This window comes from Mchenga conophoros, linkage group LG3, assembly GCF_057382185.1.
Source record: "Mchenga conophoros isolate Kocher_MC1m ecotype Shallow Benthic linkage group LG3, M_conophoros_male_GT1.1, whole genome shotgun sequence".
NCBI lineage: Eukaryota > Metazoa > Chordata > Actinopteri > Cichliformes > Cichlidae > Mchenga > Mchenga conophoros.
Genome location: NC_140528.1, coordinates 31,785,064 through 31,813,008, shown reverse-complemented (window position 1 = coordinate 31,813,008; position 27,945 = coordinate 31,785,064). Strand labels below are relative to the sequence as shown.

At 43.9% G+C, this 27,945-nt stretch overlaps 1 protein-coding gene across 1 annotated transcript; it reads left to right on the top strand.

The window, feature by feature from the left end:
* The first annotated feature begins 358 nt into the window (after positions 1 to 358).
* LOC146578154 (butyrophilin-like protein 2) lies at positions 359 to 27,269 on the top strand. The gene is made up of 4 exons (XM_085268626.1): positions 359 to 680; positions 2,300 to 2,629; positions 26,657 to 26,983; positions 27,178 to 27,269. Exons 1-4 carry the CDS (start codon positions 368 to 370, stop codon positions 27,267 to 27,269), a joined length of 1,062 nt encoding a protein of 353 aa, XP_085124752.1. The 5' UTR covers positions 359 to 367.
* The last annotated feature ends 676 nt before the right edge of the window (positions 27,270 to 27,945 follow it).

Here is a 27,945-nt window from a genome sequence, read left to right as displayed (position 1 = left end):
AAAGGGTGTCAATTCCATTCAGGGACCAGTTGATCAAATCCATAATTCCTCTTTTAGTTTTAAGAGAACATGCTGTGAGAAAGTGTTCCGGGGAAAGAGTGAGAAAATAGGCGAGACTAGACAAGGACACAAGACACTAAGCAGGGAAGATAAGGGAAGGGAGAAGAGAAAAGTGCGATCGGCTTTGCCAAGAGCCAGAAGAGAAACAGTGTGTTCAGTTTTTTATGTGACAAAATATTTTGATTAATGGAATCAAATAATACACTGCTGCACAGAAATAAGTTTACTTTAAGGAGGCCAGATATATGATCATTGTTAACTTTTACTACAGATCATGTTGTGATTTTTTGTCCTCTCAGGTTACAAGATGCAGGTGGATTCAGGGGTGGAGTCTGTGCAGCTTCCATGCAAAACCACAGTTTGCCTCCCTGAAGATGCTAAAGTGGAGTGGAAGATTGGTTCATACACCAAGGTCCATGTGTATGAGAACGGCTCTGACCAGCCTGAAGAACAGCACAAGGATTACAAAGGCCTAACAAAGATGAAGAGAAACTTTCTGGAACCTGGAGACCTCAGTCTGACCCTGAAATACCCCACAGATACAAACACCTACACCTGTACCGTCTACAGCAGGGAGGGAAACATCCTGATGATGAAAGAAGTGCTGCTCACCGTCAGAGGTCAGTGCTGTAGATACAGGTCCAAGGTCAGAGGTCAGACTCATAATGGTTGTTCAGTCTCAGCTCTCAGCTCCATCCAATAATGTCACAGTGTTAGCATGTCTGATGTTTGTGGCTGTTTTTGTTTTTCTTTGATTTCCACTCAAATGTAAAAGCTTCAGCAGATGAACTGTAGGAGCAAAGTTCATGTGTGAGACTTCATCTGAAAGGTAACATCTTCTAGTTTCTGAACATGTGTTTGTTTAGCATGTGGCTTAAACACAGGCTAAGCTAAGTCAGCTCAAATCTCAGTAACAACCTTCTTTGGTCCTCATCTATAATCAGTCACATCTGAGTCACAATAACTAGAAGATGATTTCTAGCAGAAGTGTGAACATCTCCACATCCTTTCTCCATGTTATCATCCAAAGCTGTGTGAAGTTTCAGAGCTCTGCAGCTAACAGAGACTTTCAGTTTGCTGCTCTCTTCCTCTGACAGCTCCATTCTTAGGAAGCGTTAGTTCTCTGTTTCACTTTATTCCACTTATTCAGTCTGATGTTCTCTGATCTGTTTCTCTTGTTTAGTGTCTTAAATGCTGCCAGTGCCTCTCTTTGCTGTAACCAACCTTTCTCTTTATTTCTGAGCTTTTTAAGGACTTTAACTGATGCATCAACCTTTGAAAATGGAAAGAAATCAGTCAGATTCATGGCTGCATCACAGTGTCACATGTAGTTCTCCACATCAGCTGGATTATATCTATAGCAGCAAACAGCAGCTGATGCACAAATCTTTGTCTGTGTTAATAAAGTTGGATCAGTTCAAACAGTTTGTTGCTCTGCTTGAAAGCAGCAGTTTTTCTAATGCACCACCTTCATGTTTCCTTCATATTTGAATCCCCCTGTAGATGCTGACAGGTAACCATGTCACACAGAGCTCAAGCCTTTGAATCCAGCTGTGACTGTTGATTTTCTATTGAATGGACTTTTTCAAATCCAGCTGTAGGCCTGTGTTTGTGAGCTCATTAACAGCTGTTTGTTTAGAGAGACGTGGTCCTCACAGGACAGCCACTACAAACATATGATTTTATAGAATATGATGCATTACTGCAGATTCAACACAATAGAAAGGATTTGAAATGAGCTCAGCCTTAAACATGTGCAGCAGTAATATTGATCCATAGACACTGATGGGAACATTTTTCTGCACAATAAGTACTTTGACTTTTCATACTTTATGTACAATTTGCCAGTACTGCAGTTTTGTGTGTAGTGAGGTGTTTTCATGGTGTTTTCTTGGTGCTTTTACTAAAGGAAGGCTTCTATCAAATTCTTCCACATGTTGTCAAACTGAGCTGTGTGATGAAGTGAGTGTGACAGAAACACTCAGACTGTGTTTCTCTGCTTCATCAAGTCAAATCTGGTCCTCAGAGACTGAATAAAGTCCTGTCCCACTAACAGCAGCTCCAACAGTCTGTTCACTGCTTTCTTCCTGTCAGTCTTCATCTTTCTGCTGCGTCTCCTCTTCACACTGACCACTTTCTATCTAACAGTGAGCTCCCAGTGAAGCAGCAGCATTCAGCCTGTTAGAGTCAACACAAATGTCTCCATCCAAGCTCATGTTGTGCTTTGTTGTCCTCTCAGCCCCCCAGGTGGAGGTGGATTCAGGGGTGGAGTCTGTCCAGCTGTCCTTCAAAACCACACATTACCTGCCTGAAGATGCTAAAGTGGAGTTGAAGGAGAACAAATACAACTGGAAGGTCTATGTGTATGAGAACGGCTCTGACCAGCCTGAAGAACAGGACCAGTTTTACAGAGACCGAACGAAGATGAATGAAGACCTGCTGAAAACTGGAGACCTCAGTCTGACCCTGAAACACCCCACAGATTGGGACACAGACACCTACACCTGCACCGTCTACAGCAAGGAGGGAAACATCCTGCTGAAGAGAAAGGTGGAGCTGAAAGTCAGAGGTCAGTGCTGTAGATACAAGTCAGAGGTAATGTAGGAGTTTATTCTCTAAAAGCTTATAGTTTGAATCCATTTTCACTTCAATCAAATAAAATAAATTCTTTGAAGTTTTGATGTAAAAGCTAAAAATGTCAGGTGGAGCAACTGTGCGTTTAAATGAACAGACTAAGAAGACGATCAAAAATGGAGTCGAAATTATCCTAACCTCAAATAAAAGCCTCTGGCATGATTTGGGTTTAATCAAATCAATATTTTAGTTTAGTCCAAATCATTGTTAACTGTATAAATATCAATAGTTTTAAAGCTGCTGAGATCATTCAAACACTTTGATCCAGTCATTTGGATGTTGTCAAATGTCTGGGTGGAGCAGCCATAAATACGAGGCTTTTATTGTGAAGTGAAAATGCTGAGTGTGATGATCCAGAGGAGCCCATGGGGTCTTTGTGGCTGGGTGAAAAGGTTTGTAGCTCTCCTTGTAAAGAGAAATGGCTTTAAGCTAGAGAGGAGCTGTCTGTAGAAGAAGACAGGGGAAAGAGGAAGAAGCTGAGGCCGCTGGAGAAAAGACAGGAAAAGGAAATCAGCTTCATTTGTTGGAGGCCGTTTGTTCATCACATGGAAATATTCCCACTTTAGAGACATGAAACAAAGTGAAGTGTGGATTGATGTTTGTCTCCATGATTTGGGCCCTGGAATCATTTCTTTAATCTCCCACTTTAAGACATATTAATGTCTATGTTGTCTCCTTGGTAGCAGAGCCCCTGGGGTAAATGAAGTCCGCCCTGAGTTCCTGAAGGCTCTGGATGTTTTTAGGACTGTCTTGATCTCCACACCTCTACAATGTTGCGTGGAGATCAGAGTATCTCTGGACTGGCATACTGGGGTGCTGGATCCCATCTTTAAGAAAGGGGACCGGAGAGTATGTTCCACGTATAGCGGGATAGCACTTCTCAGCCTCCCTGGGAAAGTCTATGCCAGGCTGTTGGAAAGGAGAGTCCGTCCGTTAGTCGAATCTCAGATACAGGATGAACAATGCGGTTTTCGTCCTGAATGTGGTACTCTGGACCAGCCCTTTACCCTCTCAAAGATACTTGAGGGTGCATGGGAGTTTACCCAACCAGTCTACATGTGTTTTGTGAACTTGGAGAAGGCATTCAACCGTGTCCCTCAGAGTGTCCTGTCGGGGGGTGCTCCGGGAGTATGGGGTGTTTGGCCCATTGCTATGGGCCATTCGATCGTTGTACGACCGTTACAAAAGCTTGGTCCGCATAGCCAGCAATACGTTGAAATCGTTGCTGCTAGGTGATGCACTCTGCCTTGGTTGTGGCTGCAGTGATGCGGATGTTGCACTGCTCTTTTGTGGTGACGACAGAGCTGAGTGTAAAGGTGAATCTCTCAGTATACCAGTTGATCTATGTCCCTACCCTCACTTATCCCCTCGGGATGTGGGTAGTGACCGAAAGAATGAGATCACGGATACAAGCGGGAGAAATGGGCTTCCTCTGAATGGGGGCTGGCCTCTCCCTTAGAGATGGGGTGAGAAGTTCAGCCATCTGAGAGGGGCTCAGAGTAGAGCCGCTGCTCCTCTACATCGAAAGGAGCCAGTTGAGGTGGTTTGGGTATCTGACAAGGATGCCTCCTGAGCCCCTCCTGGATGAGGTGTTCTGGGCATGTCCCACCAGGAGGAGGACCCGGTGCAGACCCAGGACACGCTTGAGAGATTATATCTCTCGGGTGGCCTGGGAACTCCTTGGTGTTCCCCCAGACAAGCTGGAGGAGGTGGCTGGGGAAAGGGAGGTCTGGGCTTCTTTGCTTAGGCAACTGCCCCTGTGACTCTGCCCCGGATAAGCGGAAGAAGAGGGATGGATGGATGGATTAAACCAACTGTGAGTAACTCCAGCAGCTCTACACTTGTGCCAACAACCAACCAATGCCTGGTTGCTGAGAAATACTTAGAGATCAAGAGACAGCTTGATGGGTGTTTCAGTTGTGCCACAGTCCGTAAAAGCTCCTCCACAAAGAAAAGTAGATCAGATATTGTGGATTTCCTCTCATTCATTTGATCCTTCGGAAAGTTTGGAAAGTGAAGACGTTTTTCTCTCAATGCCGTAATCTGATGAAAACTTGACGGATTTCAAAGACGGTCCACTGCGCTTCAAAGAACTCTGGGCAAGGGATGTGCGATATGATAAAAATCCCATATCCCAATACAACGAATTTCTTGTGGCCCCCATATAGACGAGAAGAAATATTTTTAAAAAAAATTAGTGTTCAAAAATATATTTAATATGAAAGCAATATGAGCAGAGTGTTACAGGCATAGGCTTTTAAGTATGTAGCCTCATGGGCAGTGTAGTCCGTGCTGCACGGAGAATGTGTGGCACTGCCCCTTCCATTGTGTGTGTGTGTGAGCCCGAGGGAGGGAGAAAAAGGGGAGTTGAAAAGTGCGAGCTGTCCCCGACCAGAAAAGGGAGATGGAAGCATGTAAATATAATAATAACCACTGCAACCAAAAAGAGTGCCTGATGAGCCCAGTTGTAAGTAAGCTGTTAAGACTCGACTGTACACTTTCAACGCCTTTCTCTGTCTCTCGCTAGCAAAGCTGACCCAGATAGTAAAGCTAGTTCTCAGCTACGAGCCCAACACGGAACCCGACGTATTAGCCAGAGGTGTCTTTACTACGGTTCGGAACCACGGAACTGGCCGAGGTAACAAGAGAGTACAAACAAAATAACAATTTTTGCTCACAGTCAAAAACTGTGTACTCTTTTGTTTGCATTTTTATTTTGTTAAAGTTCATACTGAAGCCCACAGTTATATGTAGGCCAACAACACGCTGAATTTAACAACATGAATTTAATGTAATGAGGAACTCTGTGGCAAATGAGTGAGTAAGATCATCAACATGGATCTTAAAATCAGCAGCTTAGATCATGTGATCACACATAAGATCCTTGGAGCAGAAGATTGAGCAGCAGGTGGAGCTGAATGCTTCATCAATGGGATGATACAGCAGATTTTCTCCACCTTGCACAAACTGTCCTGTTAGTTATTATGACTGGATTGTTTAGAGTCTAACTGAGATGATAGGGACTAGGACCTGGGGGATGTCAGTCAGTGATGGAGCGGTCAGCAGGTGTGGGCAGATGTGGACAGGTATGTGATGGAGTGTTTCCTGCACACTGGACTCCATATGATATGTTAGCAGAGAGGATTGGCTCCTGATTGGTTGAAGTGGAGCCCATCTGCTCCAGAAAGATACCTCCTGCCCCAGAAAACATTAAAGTTGTCTCTAAAGCCCAGGCTGAGGGAGTCAGAGCCAGGCATGGAGGCCGAGCAGCCCGCCCAAACGGCCCAATCCATGGCCACAGATGGGAGTGGGCCGAAGACAGAAGAACACTACGGTGGGCTTGTTTCACAGCCACACTTTCACGAACCGGGCCGCATGGTCATGACAACAAATATAATAAATAAACAAACAACAAACAAAACAGAAAAGAAAACCTACTGTCAAAAAGCAAACTGTGGTATGTGTAGTCAGTACCATCAGCAGTGTTGGTCACTTGAAAAAAGTCATCAGTAACTGATTAGTGATTACTTCCCAAAATCCCAAAACTTATTTTCAAAAGTAATTAGTTACTTAGTTACTTTTTAAAAACATGATTTACAACTAGAATAGGTAATAAAGCAATAGATCTTTCAGACCAATTCTACTTTTTGTGCATAATCCATCATATAAAATGTAATCAAATGAAAAAGTTTATTTTTAAAAGTAGTTTTATTAATTTTAATCTTTTAACTTTATGCATCAAGCAAAAATTAAATTATATGCAATATTCTCTGACTGGAAGAAATGTGTTCATTTAAACCTATTCACTCTTTCAAAGAGATACAAGTAAAACATAGCAGAAAATAAATACAATCAAAGACTCAGCAGTCCTGTTGCTCTATTTCCACCTGTTCAGCAGGAGTTGGGCAGGCGGAGTTTTGCCGCTGTGCCGCAGCAGTCGTGTCAGTGGGAGGATCCGGGAGTTTCTCTGTGAATTTCCCGTGGCAGGTTACTCAGTGCTTGCTCAGGAGTTTAGGGGGTTTTCTTTCGCTGTAAAATGAAGTTTTCTTCCCAACTAGTGAACAGCGGACGCTAATGTTTTTGTCACTTTTTATGGAATCAATCTCAAAATTAGGTCAGTACTTCCACACTTTAAAAGCTGCACGGTCATACTCTCTCCCGCACTCGTTATATTATCCATTTTTTACCTGCACACAGCTGTTGCCATGAACGTCGCACTCACCTACGTCATCATCATGAGACACTCAAAACAAATGAAATCAGTAGTAACGTAGTAACGCAGCGTGCTTACAGAAAAGTAACAGTAATCTAATTACCTTTTTTGCAATAGTAATCCCTTACTTTACTCGTCACTTGAAAAAAGTAATCGCGTTACTTGTAACATGTTACTGCCCATCTCTGACCATCAGTAGTGTGAGGTAATGGATGGTAGTAATAATGGTACATGTAATGGCGTTAAAGGCAAAAGCCAAACCAAACGCAACCAGAGTCCAACATGGTGTCTCAGGGGAATGAGCCAAAAAACAACTATGCCCTAAAGGCTTTTTATATAGAGCCCTGGCACACTGGCCCAGGTGTTGGCAGTGTCACTGATTGTAAACGGGAACTCCGCCTCTCCAACGCCTGCAAACAAGACACAAATAAGCCAAAAGGAAGGCAGGGCGCAGTGGGTCGTCACCTCCCCCTTCCATAAGACCGGAGTCCTCCACTGGATCTCCGTTCCCTGAAAAAAGATGTCAAAACCCTATGAGTACAATACATAATCTCCCTCATGGTAAGGCAAGGCAAGGCAAGTTTATTTATATAGCACAATTCAACAACAAGGTGATTCAAAGTACTTTACAGAGACATTAAAAAACAAAAACAAATAAAAAGCATTATTTAAAATTGCTAAAAAAAAACAGTAGATAAAATCAGAACAGTAGATAAAATCAGTAGTTATAAGGTAAGTTTTGAAATTTAAGCTTAAAAGTGTGGATTTGGTGTTTTATTCAAATGCAGCTGAGAACAGGTGAGTCTTCAACCTGGATTTAAATAAACTGTTTCAGATGATCTGAGGCTTTCTGGGAGTTTGTTCCAGATATATGGAGCATAAAAGCTGAATGCAGCTTTTCCATGTCTGGTTCTGACTCTGGGAACTGATAAAAAAACAGATCCAGATGACCTGAGGGATATGGAAGGTTCATCCTGGGTCAGGAGGTCACTGATATATTTTGATCCTAAACCATTCAGAGCTTTATAGACCAGTGGTACACTACACTATTCAGTCAATCAATCAATCAATCAAAGCTTTATTCGCCACATACAGGTTGCCCTGCAGTGAAATGGGACCCCACCCGACCTTACACACACAACACAGACATCACATGGGGATACAAGTCGGAGATCGGTAGCGTTACAGAAAAACACTGAAATGTACACTACAATGGGAAAGTATAAGAGGAAAAAAAGAGACCTCTACTCATGCTGTGCTTCCATGGTAGGACAGCATGAGAACAGGAAATAAAAAAACTCCTCTGCACAAAAAGCACATAAATGTCCACAGCACAACATTGTGAAAGACATGACAAACCACAGGGTTGGGTGGGGGGATCAGGAGTAATCCGAAGCGCTGCACAGCGCTACCATTCCAGCACGGCACACAGACCCGCTGTGTTCCCCCGCAGGAAACATGCATCGAAGGCGTTTGGGAATTGGATCTCGAGACAGTGCATCTGCAACTACATTATCGCAGCCTTTAATGTGTCGGACATCCAAAACATAGGACTGCAGAAACAGTGACCACCTAATCAGCCTCTGATTAGGGCACCGCAACAAATGCAAGAAAGTCAGTGGGTTGTGGTCTGTATAAACTACTATAGGCTTTACAGCAGCGTCCACATAGACAAAAAAATCCTGCAGAGCCTAAATCAAAGACAGGGCTTTCTCAATCAACCCCCTGTTCATCTGCTTGCAACAGGACAGCCCCCACATAACTTGCATCCACCTGCAAAACAAAAAGGTGGTCAAATCTTGGTGCAGCCTGCACAGGTGCTGAACACAAAAGGAACTTAATACCATCAAAGGTCTGGGCAATCCGTTGACCCCACAAATGGGACTTTGGTCTTTAACAAGTTGGTGAGTGGTACAACCACAGTAGAAAAGTTTTTACAAAAACCACAATAATACCCTACCATTCCCAGAAACCTCATCAATTCCTTCTTTGTAGAAGGTTGTGGAAAATGCTGGACTGCCATCACTTTAGCCTGCACCGGAGCGACACACCCTTGCCCAACCAACCGACCCAGGTAAGTTACAGTAGCCCAATGAAAATCACATTTTGAAAAGATTTTCTATGAGGTTTGCCTCTGTCAAACAGTCAAACAGAGCCCTAACTCTCTGCATATGAGAAACCCAAGAGTCACTGTAGACCACCAAGTGATCTAAATATACAGCACAACCTGCCAACCTAGCCATGACATGATTCATAAGATGCTGAAATGTGGCTGGTGCATTCCTAAATCCAAACGGCATTACTTTATAAGAGTACAGCCCTGATGGAATAATAAATGTTGCCATTTTCTGCGCTGTGTTTGACAGGGGAACCTGCCAATAGCCTTTCAGCAGATCAAACTTGCTGACATACTTGGCTGCACCAACTTGGTCCACACAACATCGAATAACTTTGCTGGCTTCCGTTGACCAGGAGTTGAAATCAAATAGTTCTGGTCCAAAACACGTTTGGCAACTGCAAAAGGACCGGAAAACTTAGCCTGAAAAGGAGAACTCACCAACGGACAGAGAGCCAAAACTTTGTCACCAGGGCTAAACTCATGCGATCATACCTCTCTTTCATTTTTGCCTGCAACACTGCCAACGTGCCTCTTGCCAGCTCACCTGCAACATATAACCTGTGTCTAAAGCCATTCACATAGCCAATCAAATTTATGGGTGGGTCTGTTTCTATCCACCCATCCTTAAACACAGATAGTTGGCCCCTCAGTGTGGCCAAACACTAATTCATTTGGGCTAAACCCAGTACTTTCCTGGACCACCTCCCATGCAACCAGGGAAGCCCCTCTTCCCAGTCAACCCCCAGCTCAATACAATGTGCACACAGAAGGGACTTGAGTGTCAGGTGAAAATGTTCAAGAGCACCTTGACTCTGGGCATGATAGGCCGATGACTGATTATGTTTGACCCCCAACATTTTTAACACTTGGGCAATCAAACGGGAAGAGAAATTTGATCCCTGGTTGCTCTGGATGACCTTAGGTATGCCAAACACAGAAATAAACTATGTCAAGGCCTTCACCACCAACTTAGCTGTAATTGTATGCAAGGGATATGCTGCTGGATATTGGTGACAAAAGATATTGACTACCAGACTTGGCACGCATCAAAGGCCCAACACAATCAATAAGTAAGTACTTAAAAGGCTGACTAACAGCTGGAATCGACTACAGTGAAGCAGGTTTAACAACCTGATTCGGCTTACCAGTTTCCCAACAGTTTCTAATGTGTAATGATACATCCTTCTTCAAATATGGCCAAAAAAAGTGCCCTGACCTATCATGAGCTAGGTTCAACACCTGACTGATGGAATTATTACCTGAAACACTGGACCCCCCACAAATTCCTATGCATGGGGCACCCACTTCATCACCAGAATACCATCCTGCAAAAATAGCCACTAGCCACACTTTTCACCTCCGGAGCTGACAACACAGACTCAAACTGCCGTTTCAAGGATGGGTCGGCTCTCTGTGCACCTCACTGTGGGGCACATCCAAAGGTGAATCAGGCAAAGTCAGTAAAGCAGCTTGATCCTCAACATCAACTTCTTTAGACTCACCTTTACTCATTGCCCTTGTAACAGAAGAGGCTGGGTAAGAGAAGTGACAACTGCTGGCACTATCCAACTGATCTAACCTGGAAGGTGAATCCGTGACTGCTGGTGCTGATGACACCTTTCCCCACACACGACCACCATCCAAATCATTACCCAAAATGATTTCCACACCTTCCACTGGCAATGCAGGCCTAACCCCCACTAAAACCTCACCATGCACCAAATCACACTCAATATTCAACCTATGCACTGGAACCGGAACTAACATCATTCCCATTCCTCGCATAAGGATATTATCCCCAGTAGCAGTCTCATCAGAAAACAGGATAATGGACCCCACAGCATAAGAGTTGACAGCGCCAGTGTCTCTCAAGATCTTAACTGAGACTTTAGTGTTCCCCCCAGGCAGGGTAACTGTGAGATGCACTCCACATACGTACACACACACACACACACACAGTTCTTTATTGCCAGATGCCACATTTATTTTGAGTTTTCATTTGTTGTGACAGTCCACAGTCTGGACAGCTCCGGTCTCAGCTGATCCCAGCTTCCCCTCTGCTCCTCACCCGTCTCACTAAAAAGGGGAAGGAAACCGTCATCAGCCCAAACTCCATCAGCTGTGTTCTCATCTGCCTCTCCAGGCACCACTCCTCCCCTGCAGCCACGCACGGGACCACACCCCTGGGGAGCTGTCCGGCCGAACCTACTACCTACTACACTTCTTCGGGTTGGCCGTGAGCCGCGCCCTTCTCAGGGACTCCAGGACCGCGGCCACCCGCTGCACATGCTCCGCCCAGGTGTCGCTGTGGTCCATGAGGTGCTGAAAGGTGGCAGGAGCTCTGAACAAGCCGAACGGAAGCGTAATGAATTGTTACAAACCGTACGGAGTGGAGAAGGCCGGTTTTTCCTTGGACTCGGCAGACAAGAGAATCTACCAGTAGCCCTTGGTTAAATCCAGTGTTGTGAAAAAACGGGCCATGCACAACCAATCCAGGAGCTCGTCGTCCCGGGGCGTGGGATAAGCATCAAAGCTTGACACTTCATTCGACAGAGAACTGTACAGACCCATCCTTCTTCACCACAAGAACTATGGGGCTACACCAGGCACTGTGCAACTTCTATCACTCCCATTTTCAGCATTTCAGCCAATTCCCTCTGCATAATTTGCCATTTATCCTCAGCAAGCCTGTAGGGCCGTGAACGCACCGTCACGCCAGGCTGTGTTTCAAAATGATGCTCAATGAGAGACGTTCGGCCGGTCAGGGGGGAACACATCTGCAAACCGCTGTTGTAACGCGACAACGTCCGCTCTCTGGGCCTGTGTGAGATGGTCATCACAAGGGAGGGAGGTGGAGATGATGGAATTTGGTATCTCCGGCGCCAAATCATCTCTCTCCTTAACCGGGCTCACCAGAGAAGCAGTTTCAGCTTCTCTCCACGCTTTAAGGAGATTGAGGAGATAAATCTGCGGCGCTCCTCCCCTGTCTGACCGAGCGACCTCATAGTCAATGTACCCAATTTGCCGTGTGACCACAAAGGGTCCTTGCCACTTTGGCAACTTTGAGCTGGAAGAAGGGAGTAATACAAGCAGTTTGTCTCCCGGTGAAAATTGCCTCAGTCTAGCCCCTCTGACATACAGGCAGTACTGACGCTGCTGAGCCTGGAGCAAGTTCTCCCGTGACAACCTCCCCAAAGTGTGGAGTTTTGCTCTCAGGTCCAACACATACCGAACCTCATTCTTGGCGGGGCTTGGACCTTCCTACCAGCTTTCTTTAATTAGGTCGAGCACCCCACGTGGGTTCCTGCTGAACAGCAGTTCAAAGGGAGAAAATCCCGTGAAGGCCTGGGGCACCTCCCGTACTGCAAATAATAGGGGTCTAGCCAGCGATCCCAATTCCGTTCATTGTCGTTAATGAACTTACGAATCATGGACTTTTTTTTTTTGTGTCCCGTTTGGATCTTTAGCCATCAGAATTGTTGTCTTAAGGCCAAGAAAGATGCCAAGCGGATTTATTTTACCAAGTGGATCATCATGGCCTTGCCATATTGGTCCATTTGATTGACCTTTATTATAATTATGTATTTATTTTATTTTTAGTTGCTACAAACGGGACAGACATGACTGGGGGATAGGACAGGGAGAAAGAATGAAAGGAAGAGAGGGAGAGAAAGAAAACCAAAGGGGAGAAGAGACGGTGAGAAGGGGGGGGGAGAAAGAAAAAAAAAAAAAACAACCAAACAAAACACCTGGATCACCTGTATGGAGAAAAAAAACAAGAGAAAGCAAACAACAAAGAGCAACATAATAAAAAAAACAGCACCATCACAATAAACTAGCTAGCAGTAGATAACAGTACATATTAAATAATAAACGATATTGTGCAGCACGCAAGATAGACAGCGCACAATGTGCTTTGAGGCAGCAGCCAAGAAAGGTGTAGTCCACGTCTGTGAACACCCGGGTGTACACCTGTGTGCACACCTGTGTGGATCAGCATGCTTGTATTCCGAAGGTTTCTCCATGTAACGATCTGCTAGGGAGTGTGGGGAGCCATAGCCCCGTCCAACAGGGTATGAAGCAGGTATGGAGGAGATCCAGGCCCCAGATATCCAGAGGCCCCAGAGTACAAGGACCCGAGGAGGACCACCAAAGGGGGGGGAACCGTGCCACCCTCCTGGGAAGAGCTGAGGAGAGCCCCAAAGGAGAGGTCACCCCACAGCTACGGAGCAGAGGCCAGAGGGGGTTGCAGTGGCGTGCCCGCGGGCTCTGCCGGCAGCCAGCTGTGGCAGAGAGGACTGAGCTTCAGGCCCAGAGGCCTGAGGGCATCCCACTCCCCGGAAGGAGCCCAGCCGGGCCACAGGCGCCCGGCCACGCCAATCAGCCACCAGGAGTGAGCCGGTACATACATGAGCGCCCAGCCCCAGACGACAAGGACCACCAACACACCAACGTCTGAGGGCATCAACCACCGGCAGGGAGTGTGGTGAGGGGAGATAGGCCTCCGTACTTTAGAGGGCCTGAGATGTACCCAGAGAGGTTGAGTCTAAGACCCAACCTGACATATAGACACAGACGAACAGGCACACGCGGACACAGACGTGCATTCCCACCCCGTATGCACCACCAAATACTCGGCACTCACCCAACGTGTAGACAGACACAAATAGACACTGCACAGACAGTCGCACTCCCCAAACATACTCTATATCCCAGGTCCAGGTACCCCCGCCCTCAGAGGGGCAAGCCGCACCTAGACCCAGGAGATGTAACCCTTCTCTCTGGGGTGGAGGCAAGCGGACCACCTCCTTATCTGCAGTAGCAGGGAGGCCCCGCATCCCAGACCCCAGTCTGACAGCCAGCACCTCCTCCCAGCCCCCCAGCCCTGACGGCTAACAGAACCGGGGTGAGTGAAGACCTCAAACCTCCCTACGCCCGCTCATATGTAGTGTTGCTGTGTGCTGTTCTAAAGTGCATTTAAAACTCAGGAGAGCATGTCCGGCTGGATAACCGCTGCTCATCTACCATCACAATGAACACCGGTGTACCACAAGGCTGTGTGATGAGCCCTTTCCTCTACTCCCTCTTCACCCACGACTGCAGACCTGCTGGTGGTTCCAACACCATCATTAAGTTTGCAGATGACACCACGGTGATTGGCCTCATCAGTGACAACGATGAGGCCGCCTACAGGGAGGAGGTGGATCGTCTGGCTGAGTGGTGCGACAGAAACAACCTGCTGCTTAACACCGAGAAGACCAAGGAGCTCATCGTGGACTACAGGAGGAATGCTGACCCACATCCACCCATCCACATTAAGGGGACGGCTGTGGAGCGTGTGAGCAGCTTCAAGTTCCTGGGAGTCCACATCTCCGAGGATCTCACCTGGATGACCAACTGCTCCAAGCTGGTCAAGAAGGCTCACCAGCGCCTCTTCTTCTTGAGGACTCTGAGGAAGAACCACCTGTCCTCAGACATCCTGGTGAACTTCTATCGCTGCACCATCGAGAGCATCCTGACCAACTGTATAACAGTCTGGTACGGGAACTGCTCTGCCTCGGACCGGAAGGCGTTGCAGAGGGTCGTGAAAACTGCCCAGCGCATCGCCGGAGCACCACTTCCTGCCATAAAAGACATCTACAGGAAGCGGTGTCTGAAAAGGGCTGGGAAAATCATCAAAGACCCCAGTCACCCATCACATGGACTCTTCACCCTCCTGCCCTCTGGGAGGCGCCACAGGAGCCTCCGGACTAAGACCACCAGGTACCGGAACAGCTTCTTCCCCACAGCTGTCAGACTCCTGAACTCTGCCTCCTGACATCTGACCCACGTTAAACTCATGGACTGAACATACACACACCCACAATGGACAACTGTACCCTCAAACACAATAATAACATGGACTGAACCACCACTCACAACCACTGGCACTTTATATAGCCTCTGTAGAAATTATCCACATATCTCACTTATCTTAACTGCACTACTGTATAGCTCTGTAAATAATCATTCTGTACATTCGATAATCTTTAATCCTACAACTGTTTACAACTTGCATAGTTCCCATTTCTGTATAGCTGTATATCCCAGATTCTGTAAAGTTATTTATTTCATATTCTGTATAGTTTTTTCATATTTATATCCTGTTCATATCCTGTACATAGCTTGTACTCACTACAGCCTGTACATACTTATAGTTATAGAATATTCACAACATACTTCATACCGTGTACATTATAACATACCATAATAGACCCATTTCTGTAATATACTCACATATCTATATTATTGCTAATATATATTGTAATATATCTATATCACTAAAGCACTTCTGGATGGATGCAAACTGCATTTCGTTGCCCTGTACCTGTGCATGTGCAATGACAATAAAGTTGAATTCTATTCTATTCTACTAGCTTCCTCTCAGAGAGCAGCACGGCTCCTCCCGAAAACCCTTAGTGTCTAAATGCGAATCATGGACTTTAAAGTCTTATTCAGCCGCTCCACCAGCCCATCCGTCTGAGGGTGGTAGACACTGGTCCGAATAGATTTAATGCCCAGTAATTTGTACAGTTCCCGCAGTGTGCGAGACATGAACAAAGTGCCCTGGTCAGTCAGTATTTCTTTTGGGATTCCGACTCGGTAGATGACTGGGGCTGGGGCACCGCCGACACGGAACTCAGGTTTCCTGGTTGCCCGCACTTCCAGCACTCCTGCCCTAGCGTCTATGCAGCTCTCCGTGGCTCAGGGGCGGCAATGCTCATTTCTAATCGCCACCAATAGTGGAGGGGCCTTCGGCGGCGCAGCGGCTCCAATCAGCCGCTCCAGAACCTGGGTCTGTCGGTCTGCCTGCTCCTGCAGCTTTGCAAGGTGATCACGCTGGGCAGCCGCCTTGTCTTGGCTCATCTTCGCCATCTCTGCCATCATTTGCGCCAGGAACTGCAAAGGCTGGGCGGGCGGCGCAGCATGTGGGTCAGATATCCCCACGCAGACAGGGATTCGGCACCACTTGTGAGATGCACTTCACATACATACACACACACAGTTCTTTATTGCCAGATGTCATGTTTATTTTGAGTTTTCATTTGTTGTGACAGTCCCCAGTCTGGACAGCTCTGGTCTCAGCTGATCCCAGCTTCCCCTCAGCTCCTCCCCCTTCTCACTAAAAAGGGGAAGGAAACCTAGCACCTAGTGCAATAGAATTCACCCGTTCTTTTGCTTGCTCAGTCACACACAAATCCAGTTTGAGGAAGTAAGTGCGCTGTTTGGAATCTGGTTTGTGCCCATGTGGATAAGGATGCTGTCAGCCTCCGGACGGGATTGTATTCAGCCTGGAAACTATGACGTTTGTTAAGGTTCAAAATTGAGGAGGGAGAGTACAAACCACTCTTGGTCCAGAAGCTCTTGGTCAAACAATGATTTTAATGAACACACGTGTGGGAAGACACTCTGTACGCAGACAGCCAGTAGTCCTCGACTTAATCAAAGCATGAACAGATATTTTATAGCATCAGGGTTTGATTTACTGACGCCCCTTCATGCGTCACAGATACATTTTATACATAGATCAGACTTTTAACCCAGAAGATCATCTTCTATTTTCATGGCTGGTACTTTCCGTTCTTGTCTTAAAGTGAATTGTTCCTCTTTCTTGCCGAGACATGACTAATCTCTCCTCTAAATAAATCTAACTCATGTGTGTGTGTGTGTTGACCTCACATGCTCTTTCTCAATTCACCTGTTGCACTTCTGACCTTTTACCAGACCAGAGGCTCACTGAGACTATGTGTATGTCTTCTACTAAATAAATGTTTTAATCAAGAACCTCTACTAAACATAATAACTGTGTGCATAAGCATCTTAAGGCCTTCTTAAAGCTATCTGTTACTTTGTTAAAGCAATGATCATTTTAAATAACCTAGTGATTCAAATGGCCTCGTCTGGCCTGCTCCTCAGAATAACTTAGACTTTACTTTCACTTCTGCAAAACTCTCTGCAAGCCTGTTTCCTGTCCTGTTACTTTTAGCCTTTCTGAAAGACACACTGTTTAACCCCTGAATGCAATATAAACTCCAGATTATATTATTAATGCAATGGTAATGATGACAATTATTTAACAATAGCAGTAAAATAATTTCCCTGCTCCACACTCCCTCTCTCGACCTCTGGAACACCAGAGGTCGCAATACATTGTGTCCTCGCTCAGACCCTCTCTGGTGGTTCAGCAGGCCTCGAGATCTCCAGGATCCTCGCCCCTCCTGTGGTCGCCGAGATCGATCTTCTGCAAAGGAAACAAACCACCTTTTCCTGCATCTCCCTAACTTATCCTATTTGGGACTCTTTAATCAAAAGCCTGATCCTAATTATGCTCTTAACTTATTGACTTGTATTTATATATATTCTTCAACGTTCCTCATCCCTTTAAAACTCTTTAAGCCCTGCTTTCACGTCCGGTTGCTCGCTCTATTTTTCCCTTATCTGATCATCAACATCCTGTGCACAAATTGTCGCTGCTGCAAGTTCCTCTACTCTAAAAGATCCAAAAGAAAACAACCACTTTAATCAATTAAGTTTAAGCATATAAGCAATTACTCCTGTATACATTTCATCATAGGTAAATGCTGCCTAAAAACAACTCCTATGTGTTAACTTCATTTTAACCTCACATTTCCTATGTTATAACCCATTTTGGTATAGCCTTTTTATTTTATTTTGCTCCTTTTAATGTAACAATACCTTCTAATTCTAATTTATCAGACTTAACCAAAATATATGCTTTCCTTCCTCTTTGGTCCTTCTTTTAAGTTCAGTTAAAAGCTAAATGAATTTGAGGCCTTTTGCCTGGAATCAATACTGTCATGTGTGTTTCTGGACTCTGTGTCTGTAAGCGTGTGCAATCCTTCATGAACTCATATTATCCTCACAGTAGATTGGCTAATCATAGCGCTAGCCAAAGGCTCGTGACCCTCCAGAGACAAATTTGAGCCACAACTCCTTTAAAAGCACAAAATGCAATATGTATAAAAATCATTTCTACGTAGAAGCTCCCCCTTTATCCTAAAGATAAACCTATGTAATATCTGTATGTGTACGCCTACATTATAACCACTTCTTCTAAAGATCAAAAAAGAAATCAAACCTGTTCTACTCCTTCAACCCTCACTAATTTTCCCTCTAAGATTTATTCACAGCTTTGAAAAACCGGCATTGTATCTTCTAAACAGGATTCAGTTCTGTCATGGTCCTGGGCCATGTTGGCCCAGTATTCTTGGTTCCTTGTATTTTCGCTCCTTATTTAGGCCAGGTTTTCTGAGGTGTCCTGTTGTGGTGTTCCCTAAGTGTTTTTCCCTTTGTGACTCTCACCCCCTTGTGCCCCTCTGTGTATTTATGAGCTCTCGTCTCTCTTTGTGTTTATTCCATGTTTCCCCCAGCCTGTTATGTCTGTGTTCTCCCCGTGCTCTCTCTCCTCCTGTCTGAACCTCTGTGTACTTCCTGTTTTACTTTGACAGTCTCTCGTCAGTATGCGTAATGTTGTGTTCACTCCTGCCCTGTCTCGTTATGTTTATCAGTGTCACCTGTGTTCCCCACCTGTGTGTAATCTCCCTGTGTTCTCTGGGTGTATTTAAGTTGTGTCTTCTGTTATGGTAGTTGCTGGTTCGTCTGTGTTGTTTCCCCTCGGTCTCCCTGCGTCTCTTGTGTATTTCCCCGGACCTCCCTGCATCCTCGTTTCTGGTTTGTGTTATTAGCTTACCCAGTTTAGGTTTCCGGTTTCTTGTTTTTCCACCAGTGCTGTTTTGTGCCCACCGTTGTAAATAAATATTCACCTGCACCAGAGCTGCCGCCTTTTGGGTCCTTTTCTACAACTCCACACGGCTTGCCCCGCAAACCGTGACAAGTTCACTTTAATCCTTTAACCTTAACTTAAAAATAACAGTTTCAGTTTTACCATATCCAAATGATCAAAAACCCAAAAGGTCCTAAAATGATCCTAAATTATTAAACAATTAAATTATTAAACCCTAAACCCCCCTTTATCTTGATACATTTCATGTGTCAAGATACTATACAAAACTTAAAAATGCTCAGTTTTCCCCACTCATGTTCCAATTTATGTCATAAAAATAAACTTAAAACAGAACAGTTATCAGTCATGTGTTTCTACAATTAATGGTAACTGAGTTACATCAAAATGTTTCCCCTTTAACATTTGGCATTCTCCCAACAATATACTATAATCCCATAATCTAACCCCAGTCAACAAAACAAAAATTTTTCTGGTAAAAGCAAATTGTTTATCCACATTTATTCATCCACACCTTCATCCAGTCACACATTCACATGCAGTCACACCATATATTTGCTAATAGTGGAGCTTCCCGCGTCAGATTCTCCACCCTCAGCAAAATGAGCTCAGTCATTTTTTATTTTCCATAGGAAAATATTTCTTTATGCTTTTTGGACTGGATTGACTCGCATAAAATCCTTTTTACAGGGACTTACGACCTGAATTATCCCCAGGTAGCTTTTTCCTCAGCCAATTGTAATCTGGAAAGCCCACCTTATATTTGCTCTTCCCGATAATTTTCAGCGCCGTTATTCACTGTTGCAGGCCTGCTTAAAACAGAAATGGAAAAATAGAGCTGATTGTTAGCTCATAAAAACAAAACAAAATCACCTGACAGGTTTTCTTTAAGTGCATGTTACAAAATAATGGGCCCAATTTTAGACATGTCCATGTTTCCTAAAACTCCCTCTATTAAAAACAAAAACAACAACCCAAACCTAACTGACAGAATCAACCCATCACCACAACAACCTCAACAACCTTAAACACACAAGTCTTGCCACCACATGATTTCGCCTCCTCAATACACCGAAAGTCTCATTAAAACCACACAATTTGCACACAAAAATCACCCCCTTATGCTCTTAAATTCAGCATAAGACCCCTTACGACATCATATAATCACTAAACTATAAATTCCCTACCCCAATCTGCACTTCTCTTCTCTGCTATGCTTCCTCTTCTGAAAGTCACTTCCTCAGTCACACACACACACAGGAAGTTCCTTCGTCACCACTCACTCCAGCTAATGTGCATACTGAGTCATCTCTCAAAAAGCTGTAACAACAGAAACATATGTTTAAACATTCCCAACTCATTAAATCATTTTATTTCTTTCTACAGTGATCACTGGTTTTGATCACTCAGTACGAGAGCACTCCTAAGTCACTCTTTTTAAAACTACTTTAATCACTTTTTGTTTACATAACTCACTCCCTTTGTCATATGGCTTCTTCTATTCCTCAATTACAAACTCAAATGTATTTTATTAAACATTCACACCATTGTATCATTCATACAAAATAGCAAGCTGTTCTTCATTGCATATGTTTGTGTTCTTAGCCAGGTTTAATCTGTATCTATGCATTAAACTCCATGAGCTTGTCTTGTCTTCATAAGGTTAATGCATTTTCTGCTTGTGTATGTGAATTTGCATATGTTGCTTTTGCAGTGTGTCAGACTCCTGCACAATTCTCCACTTAAGCCGTCAGTTTCTTTCCCAAATCTGCTAACCCAAATTCTAAGTTCCCACCTTATTAACACCATTCCTGCTCCTTAGCCAGAAGTTAGGGCCCACTTGTCATGTTTATGGAGACATGGCGCTGTAAACAATTCAACCAGAAACTTGCCTTGGCATGTCCAGTCAAGTTAACCTACAGGTTTCTTCCGACCGCTGCATGGGGAGAATTGATCCAGGTCTGTTTAGCCCCTAAAGAAACACAACTGAGACATTTTCATTATTATCATAAGTACTTAAACTACCCGTTTCCCTTTCTCTGGTCAGAAATCCCAACTTATGTCATGTATATACGTGTAAGCAGGTCTTCATTGCTTTTCCTATGTATTTTGTTCAGTGAGTGTAAGCTGCTTTCTTCATTGCCTCTATATGTTATAGTCAGGTTTAATTCATGCATCTTTTCCCTAATTTCTTAATTCAAAACTATCTCACTTCTGATTCTTTCCAGAAATAATTTCACATGTAACACTTTGTGTATGTGTGTTTTCTATTCTTGTTTACCTCTTTGTTTGTGACGGTGGACATCTCTAAACCATCATGAGTTCAGGCTTTCATTTCAGTCCAATTACACCCTGTATTCTCACAGTCGAACTCGTCCGGCTTCACCTCTCACTGGTCACTGTCCTCTTCTCTCAGTGTCCTTTTGTTGTCTTGAATTCCAGCAAACACAGTCTGTTTCTTCTCTGTTTCTCTTCAGTATTTTCCTTTTGGATCAAGTCCCAGCCTGGCAAAATACCACATTCAGTGCCTTTAAACAGTCATGTCACACTGTTCTTACCAGCCTGCTGTCCACCGTGCATGGTTCATCACGTGGTTTCTTCTTTTCTGTTGATCCTCTCAGTCATCTCTTTCAAGATTACTCCAAGCATGGCAAATCTGACAATCAGTGTCCAGTGCTTTACCACCGTTCATTATCCCACTGTTCAACTGCCCAGCCTGTAATTTACAGTACATGTTTCCACCTCGTGGTTCCTTACATGCTGCTGCTGGTGTCGTCAGTGTGGTTTCCGTTGCACTGTCTTTTGCCTGCTATTAATTCTTCTCAAGTCCACGATGTTCTGTCGGTCTTCATCAGGAGATTAACTGTCCTTTGAGCTTCTTCTCAGGATGGGGACAAGTGCGAGGTCAAGCTGTAAAATTTTAAGCCAAAATCTGGCCTGTTTTCTCCCAATTATGCTACTCTAGTGGTTTTGGCGCCGTACTCAAAATTCCAGGTTGAGAGAAGTCCACCTTTATTTATCTGTAATCTGTGTTGACACACTAAAACATACAATTAATATCCTTTTCATTTCTTTTCTCAAAACCTCCATTCGCTTTATCTGCCTAAAGTTTAACTCATCTGTTTCTCTCTCTGGGTGCTCACTCGTCACCTTATATGGGCATGCAAACTTCCTGTCACCCACACCATTTCCTGTTACACACACACAGCACGCAGCTGCTCAGAGCAGCTCAAGCTGCTTTGCTGTTTCTCCAGGCTAATCAAACTTATTTTGTATTTACAATCTACAAACCCTCTGTAATTCTACTAACTTTTGATCTAAAATGTAGCATCATTCACACAATGATTTCATAATCCTCTCACACACACCTTTTAAATAAACTAAACTCTTATAACATCACTCATGCATCTCTTAAATTAAAAACACTTTCAAACTTTAAAACATCCTACTTTACATCACCAAAGAAATACCTCTCACACCTTTATTCATCATTCAAAACCTTCTAGTCACCGCATTCACACACTTAAACTGTGACTAGAGTTGAAGAATATAACTCAAAACACAATTTCCTAAGAGTATTTTAGACATGCTTGTCATAATCAAAAAGAGCAAGTAAAAAACAAACAAACAAAAAATTGAAACCTCCATTAATTCTCACCGCACACACAAGAAATTAAAAATAAAACCCACCAGCAACTAATGCTGGAGAAAAGTTACTACTGAAAGTGATGTGTTAGTCTTAAGTATATACAGTGCACTCAATATATATATATATCTACATCCAAACTCAGTCAATTACTATACCTCCCCTACGGCAACTCAAAACTTTATTTATAGTCCTCTAATAAACATAAATGGCATTTTAAACACACACTCAACAATGTTTGCAGCAGTATTTGTAAAACCAACTGTGGCTTAAACAGTTCACTGCTTACTCATTTGCATTTTCACACTCACACACACCGTCTAAAAATAGCAGCAGGCAGTCAGTGCATTACTGACTCGACACACAGAGATCTCTCACACCAAATTTTCTTATTCTATATTACAACGACGTCTTATATTTACAACCACTGTCAGATCTGTCAGCTTTAGCGCCTACACAATTTCGACAAATTTAAAATAACCGCCCAGCGGATAAACTCCCTGAGTTTTTTGCGACCAATTCACCAGTATCTGTCCAACAGTTTCTGGCCTCATCTCTAAAATCCCTAACACAATTTAAAAGCGTCAACCAACCCAAACTTTGCCTGAAGCTCTATTTTTTGGCATTACACAGCCAAGGCTTACCCTGAAGTTTTAAGTTAAAGTTACACGCCCGAAGTCCAACTTCTTCTGACCAAAAAAGCGCAGGTACCGTTCCAAACGGTAAGGAGACTCTAACTCCTAGCTTAATTCCAGGATGCCCTGTACCCCACAGTTAAGCCAAACTGAACTAACCCTGTTCGCCGACAGGTCAATGTCGCGCGTCCACGACAAGGAGGGAGCGTAACCTCCGGGCTCTGCGCTTCCTAGAACCCCCACGGTTCCGTTCTAAGATAATTTATAATACTTTGGAACAACAGTAAAACACCCAACAAAGTGTAAGACTGAAGCAGGTCCAACCTTATAACCAAAAAATAACCAAATTCCCTAAGATACTAAAATCATTGAGCAGTCCAACTGCTTACCACGGTCCTAACCGTATTAAATCCTTTCAGCGGTCCAACCGCATTCAATCATTACCAGCAGTCCAACTGCTTTTAAATCCTCAGTACTGTCATGAGATTCTCATCAAAATCAAAGCAGACATTTACCGGCAACTTTTACTGAATAGACATTTAATTTTATCATCCAATTCAGCACACTTCGGATAAAATCAACAGGCCTGTGCCTACCTCTTTTTAAAGGCGCCTGTCCCCTCAGTTTGGTTGCCGAGTCACGCCTGCCTGTCTGACCACAACGGACCATACATCACCGTCTACACCTCCAATCCTCCCTCCTCAACCACCGGACGAAGCCCCCAAATGTTAAGGTTCAAAATTGAGGAGGGAGAGTACAAACCACTCTTGGTCCAGAAGCTCTTGGTCAAACAATGATTTTAATGAACACACGTGTGGGAAGACACTCTGTACGCAGACAGCCAGTAGTCCTCGACTTAATCAAAGCATGAACAGATATTTTATAGCATCAGGGTTTGATTTACTGACGCCCCTTCATGCGTCACAGATACATTTTATACATAGATCAGACTTTTAACCCAGAAGATCATCTTCTATTTTCATGGCTGGTACTTTCCGTTCTTGTCTTAAAGTGAATTGTTCCTCTTTCTTGCCGAGACATGACTAATCTCTCCTCTAAATAAATCTAACTCATGTGTGTGTGTGTGTGTGTTGACCTCACCTGCTCTTTCTCAATTCACCTGTTGCACTTCTGACCTTTTACCAGACCAGAGGCTCACTGAGACTATGTGTATGTCTTCTACTAAATAAATGTTTTAATCAAGAACCTCTACTAAACATAATAACTGTGTGCATAAGCATCTTAAGGCCTTCTTAAAGCTATCTGTTACTTTGTTAAAGCAATGATCATTTTAAATAACCTAGTGATTCAAATGGCCTCGTCTGGCCTGCTCCTCAGAATAACTTAGACTTTACTTTCACTTCTGCAAAACTCTCTGCAAGCCTGTTTCCTGTCCTGTTACTTTTAGCCTTTCTGAAAGACACACTGTTTAACCCCTGAATGCAATATAAACTCCAGATTATATTATTAATGCAATGGTAATGATGACAATTATTTAACAATAGCAGTAAAATAATTTCCCTGCTCCACACGTTATTTTTGTGGCACTATTCTGAGCGCACGTAAGAAAAAAAATTGAGTGCACATAAAAAGAATTTGCAGGTGCAAGTGTTGCATTTTGAAAAGAAATTTGTTTTGAGCGAAGAATAGCTAGATATGAGTCGACAAAGTTCATTGCTGCGTGCAAAAAATATATTTCAGTGTTTGCTACTATCCATATACACACAAAATAGCAGCCCCTCTCGCTCAGTTTTTGCATTTGCGCAATGTGCTGCCCGTGCGCGTACATCGTTATATTTGTGTGACAAAACCAACCAATCACAGACTCGGATGCAAAAAAATCTGATTGGCTGTTTTGGTCTCCAATCAGCTCGAAATGACGAAATGCAATATCCCAGAATCCATTTCGTCCAAAACTCAAACGAGGCAATGGCGGAGGAACACAGAGTGGCGGAGTTTGAAATATTACTCTTTCTGGGTCACAAAATAAATTTTTAAGATAATTTCATGCGAGAATGGTGCTGTGTAAACTTCAAATATCTGCTCGATTTATCAAGACATCACATATTTGCAAAAGTGGTCTAACTTTTTCGGAGATGCCTGTTACCCACCAGCTGACCGAATAGCTGGACTGGCTATTGGGCATACCAGGCAAGTAGGCACAAAGCTGGGGTTATTCTGTGTCTTTACGCTGCACAGCTGCCTCTTCTCTCATTCTCTCCCCCTCCCTCTTCTGTTGCCACTTCAATCATGAAACTGATCAATGATCAGCTGATTGGCTTTTCTGCCACAAGTCCTGTCTCTCTTCTTTGTTTATCGCCCACTTTGCACCAGAAAGAAGAAACCAGTGGATGTTGCGCTAAACAACAGCAGGATGTTTAAGCTTTATACGCTGTTGTTAGAATTTATTTCATGTTACTTTCTATTATCATCTGATGTTCTTTCTGGTGCAAAGTGGGCGAAAAACAAATCGCCACTTGGTGTTCCTCCGCCACTATTGTGTGTGTATATGAATAATGGCAAATTTTTTGCACGCAGCAATGAATTTTGTTCACTCAAATTTAGCCTTTCTTCACTCAAAATAAACTTCTTCTCAAAATGCAACACTTGCACCTGCAATTTTTATTTTTACGTGCGCTCAGAATAGTGGCACAAAAAAATAACGCCATACGAAACTTGTCTAAAATGTCCCAGAGCGTCGGGCCGGGAAAAGACAGAGCGCACGCCTCCTTTATTGTGAAATTCCTCACCATGGTAACTGAACACATCAGCTGGTCTGCAGCAGGTCATGTTCAGAGTTTGAGGCTCAAAGTGTCCCATTTTCACTGATTGTTTCCCGACGACATGCTTCACATGTGATATGGATCCTCTGCTGAAGGAATCTGCTTTCTATCCACAACCTGTTGATCCGTGTCTGACTAACAGCAGCGCAGGAAGCCCTGCAGTTACAGAGAAACTGTCTGAGTCGCATTGTTGCTGCAGTTTACCTGCAACTGCTGTGAAGTCTCCATGTGTTTGTGTTTGGTCCTAATCTGCTGCCTGTCTGTTTGACATGCTGGATTTCCAGCTGATCGATGACAGATTAGAAACTGATCAGTCTATTGATCACACAATATTCCATCAATAGAATTGATTTGACTTTGATTTGTGTAACAAAGTGATTTCCACGTCTCCTTCATGATGTGACAGTGTCAGAGCTGAATGCACTTGTAGAGTATCATGTTTTTATGGCTCACATTTAAAGTGTTGCAGCTCTAATGTACAGCTGTCATATTAGAAATAGAAGCAGCTCTGATTTTAGTGCTCAAAGAAATCTATGAAGTGATGAATTCACACATGAACAGTTTTCTGCAGCGTTCCTCTCGGCCTTATTTGCAGCTCCACTCTTGTTTTTGCTCTAATAATTATTTCTCTCCATGAGCTGTTTCTCTGCCTGAAGGAGGCGCCACTCCATCGCTTCATTTAGTGCAGAACAAGAGTCACATGATGCTGCTCTGAACACCAATCACACTTTGTACAGCTCATGTTGTGTTTGTTGTCCTCTCAGAGTGTCAGGTGGAGGTGGAGGAGGGGGTGGAGTCTGTCCAGCTGCCCTTCAAAACCACACAAAACCTGCCTGAAGATGCTAAAGTGGAGTGGTGGGATGTGAGTTCATACCACAAGCTTCACGTGTATGAGAACGGCTCTGACCAGCCTGAAGAACAGCACCAGGTTTACAGAGACCGAACGAAGATGAATGAAGACCTGCTGAAAACTGGAGACCTCAGTCTGACCCTGAAACAGCCCACAGATGGAGACAGTGGAGAATACAGATGTGGCGTCTACAGGAAGAACATCTGGATCAGAGGAAAAACAGTGCTGCTCAAAGTCAGAGGTGTGTGTGTGTGTGTGTGTGTGTGTGTGTGTGTGTGTGTGTGTGTGTCTGCGTGTGTCTGCGTGTGTGTGTGTGTGTGTGTATGTGTGTGTGTGTGTGTGTGTCTGCGTGTGTCTGCGTGTGTGTGTGTGTGTGTGTGTGTGTGTGTGTGTGTGTGTGTGTGTGTGTCTGACTGTCTTGTGTCTCCTCTGCAGGGAGAGTTCAGGTCCAGGATCAAACAGGGGACATCAGGAACAGAAGCAGCTCCATTGATCCGACTCCTCTGATGGCTGATCAATCAGTTTGATCTGTGTGTTCTTTGATTATTGATCACTAATGTCCAGTGTTGGGACTAACGCGTTATTAAGTAACGCGTTACAGTAACTAGTTATTATGCCAAAATCAGGTATGCGTTAATCGTTACTGGGATTTAGAAAGGGTCGTTATTTGTTACTTCGTGTGTTGCGTTGGGATCACCTTGGAAATCGGAACATGGACCTGGGAATGACGTCACACTCGAGCAAACAGTGTTCTGGTTAGTGTCATGGTCCTGAGTCTGATGACTCAGTCTTTTGTGTTTCTTTATATTATTCTATGTTCTTGTTTATTCTGTTATATCTTTTGTTAAGGTTTTCTATTTTTTAGGGTTTTTGTTCTATGTTCTATGACTGCTCCCACTTCTGTGTTCCCTCTGTCTATGGTTTCACACTGTCTGCTTGTGAATTTGTCTAATTTCAGTGTCTTGTCTGGTTCTCTGTGTCTGAGTTCCCTGTTTTATTCTGAAGGTCTCTGTCTCATGTGAGTGTGTTCACTTTACGTTTCCCCTGTCCCATCAGCTCTCATTTCTCCCAGGTATGTTCCCGTCCTGTCTCAAATTCCTTGATTACTGCTGTGTGTATTCAAGCAGTGTGTGTTCTCCTTCCTGTTGCCGGTTCATTCCCTGCTTCAGTCTATGTCATCTACCTGCGTCTCCATTTCAGGTC

Excerpts from the sequence above, each read along its gene's own strand:
- LOC146578154 (XM_085268626.1), top strand. The coding sequence starts at position 368 with ATGCAGGTGGATTCAGGGGTGGAGTCTGTGCAGCTTCCATGCAAAACC. Across the intron at positions 681-2,299 it reads AGTGCTGCTCACCGTCAGAG|CCCCCCAGGTGGAGGTGGAT; the intron begins GTCAGTGCTGTA and ends TTGTCCTCTCAG. Across the intron at positions 2,630-26,656 it reads GGTGGAGCTGAAAGTCAGAG|AGTGTCAGGTGGAGGTGGAG; the intron begins GTCAGTGCTGTA and ends TTGTCCTCTCAG.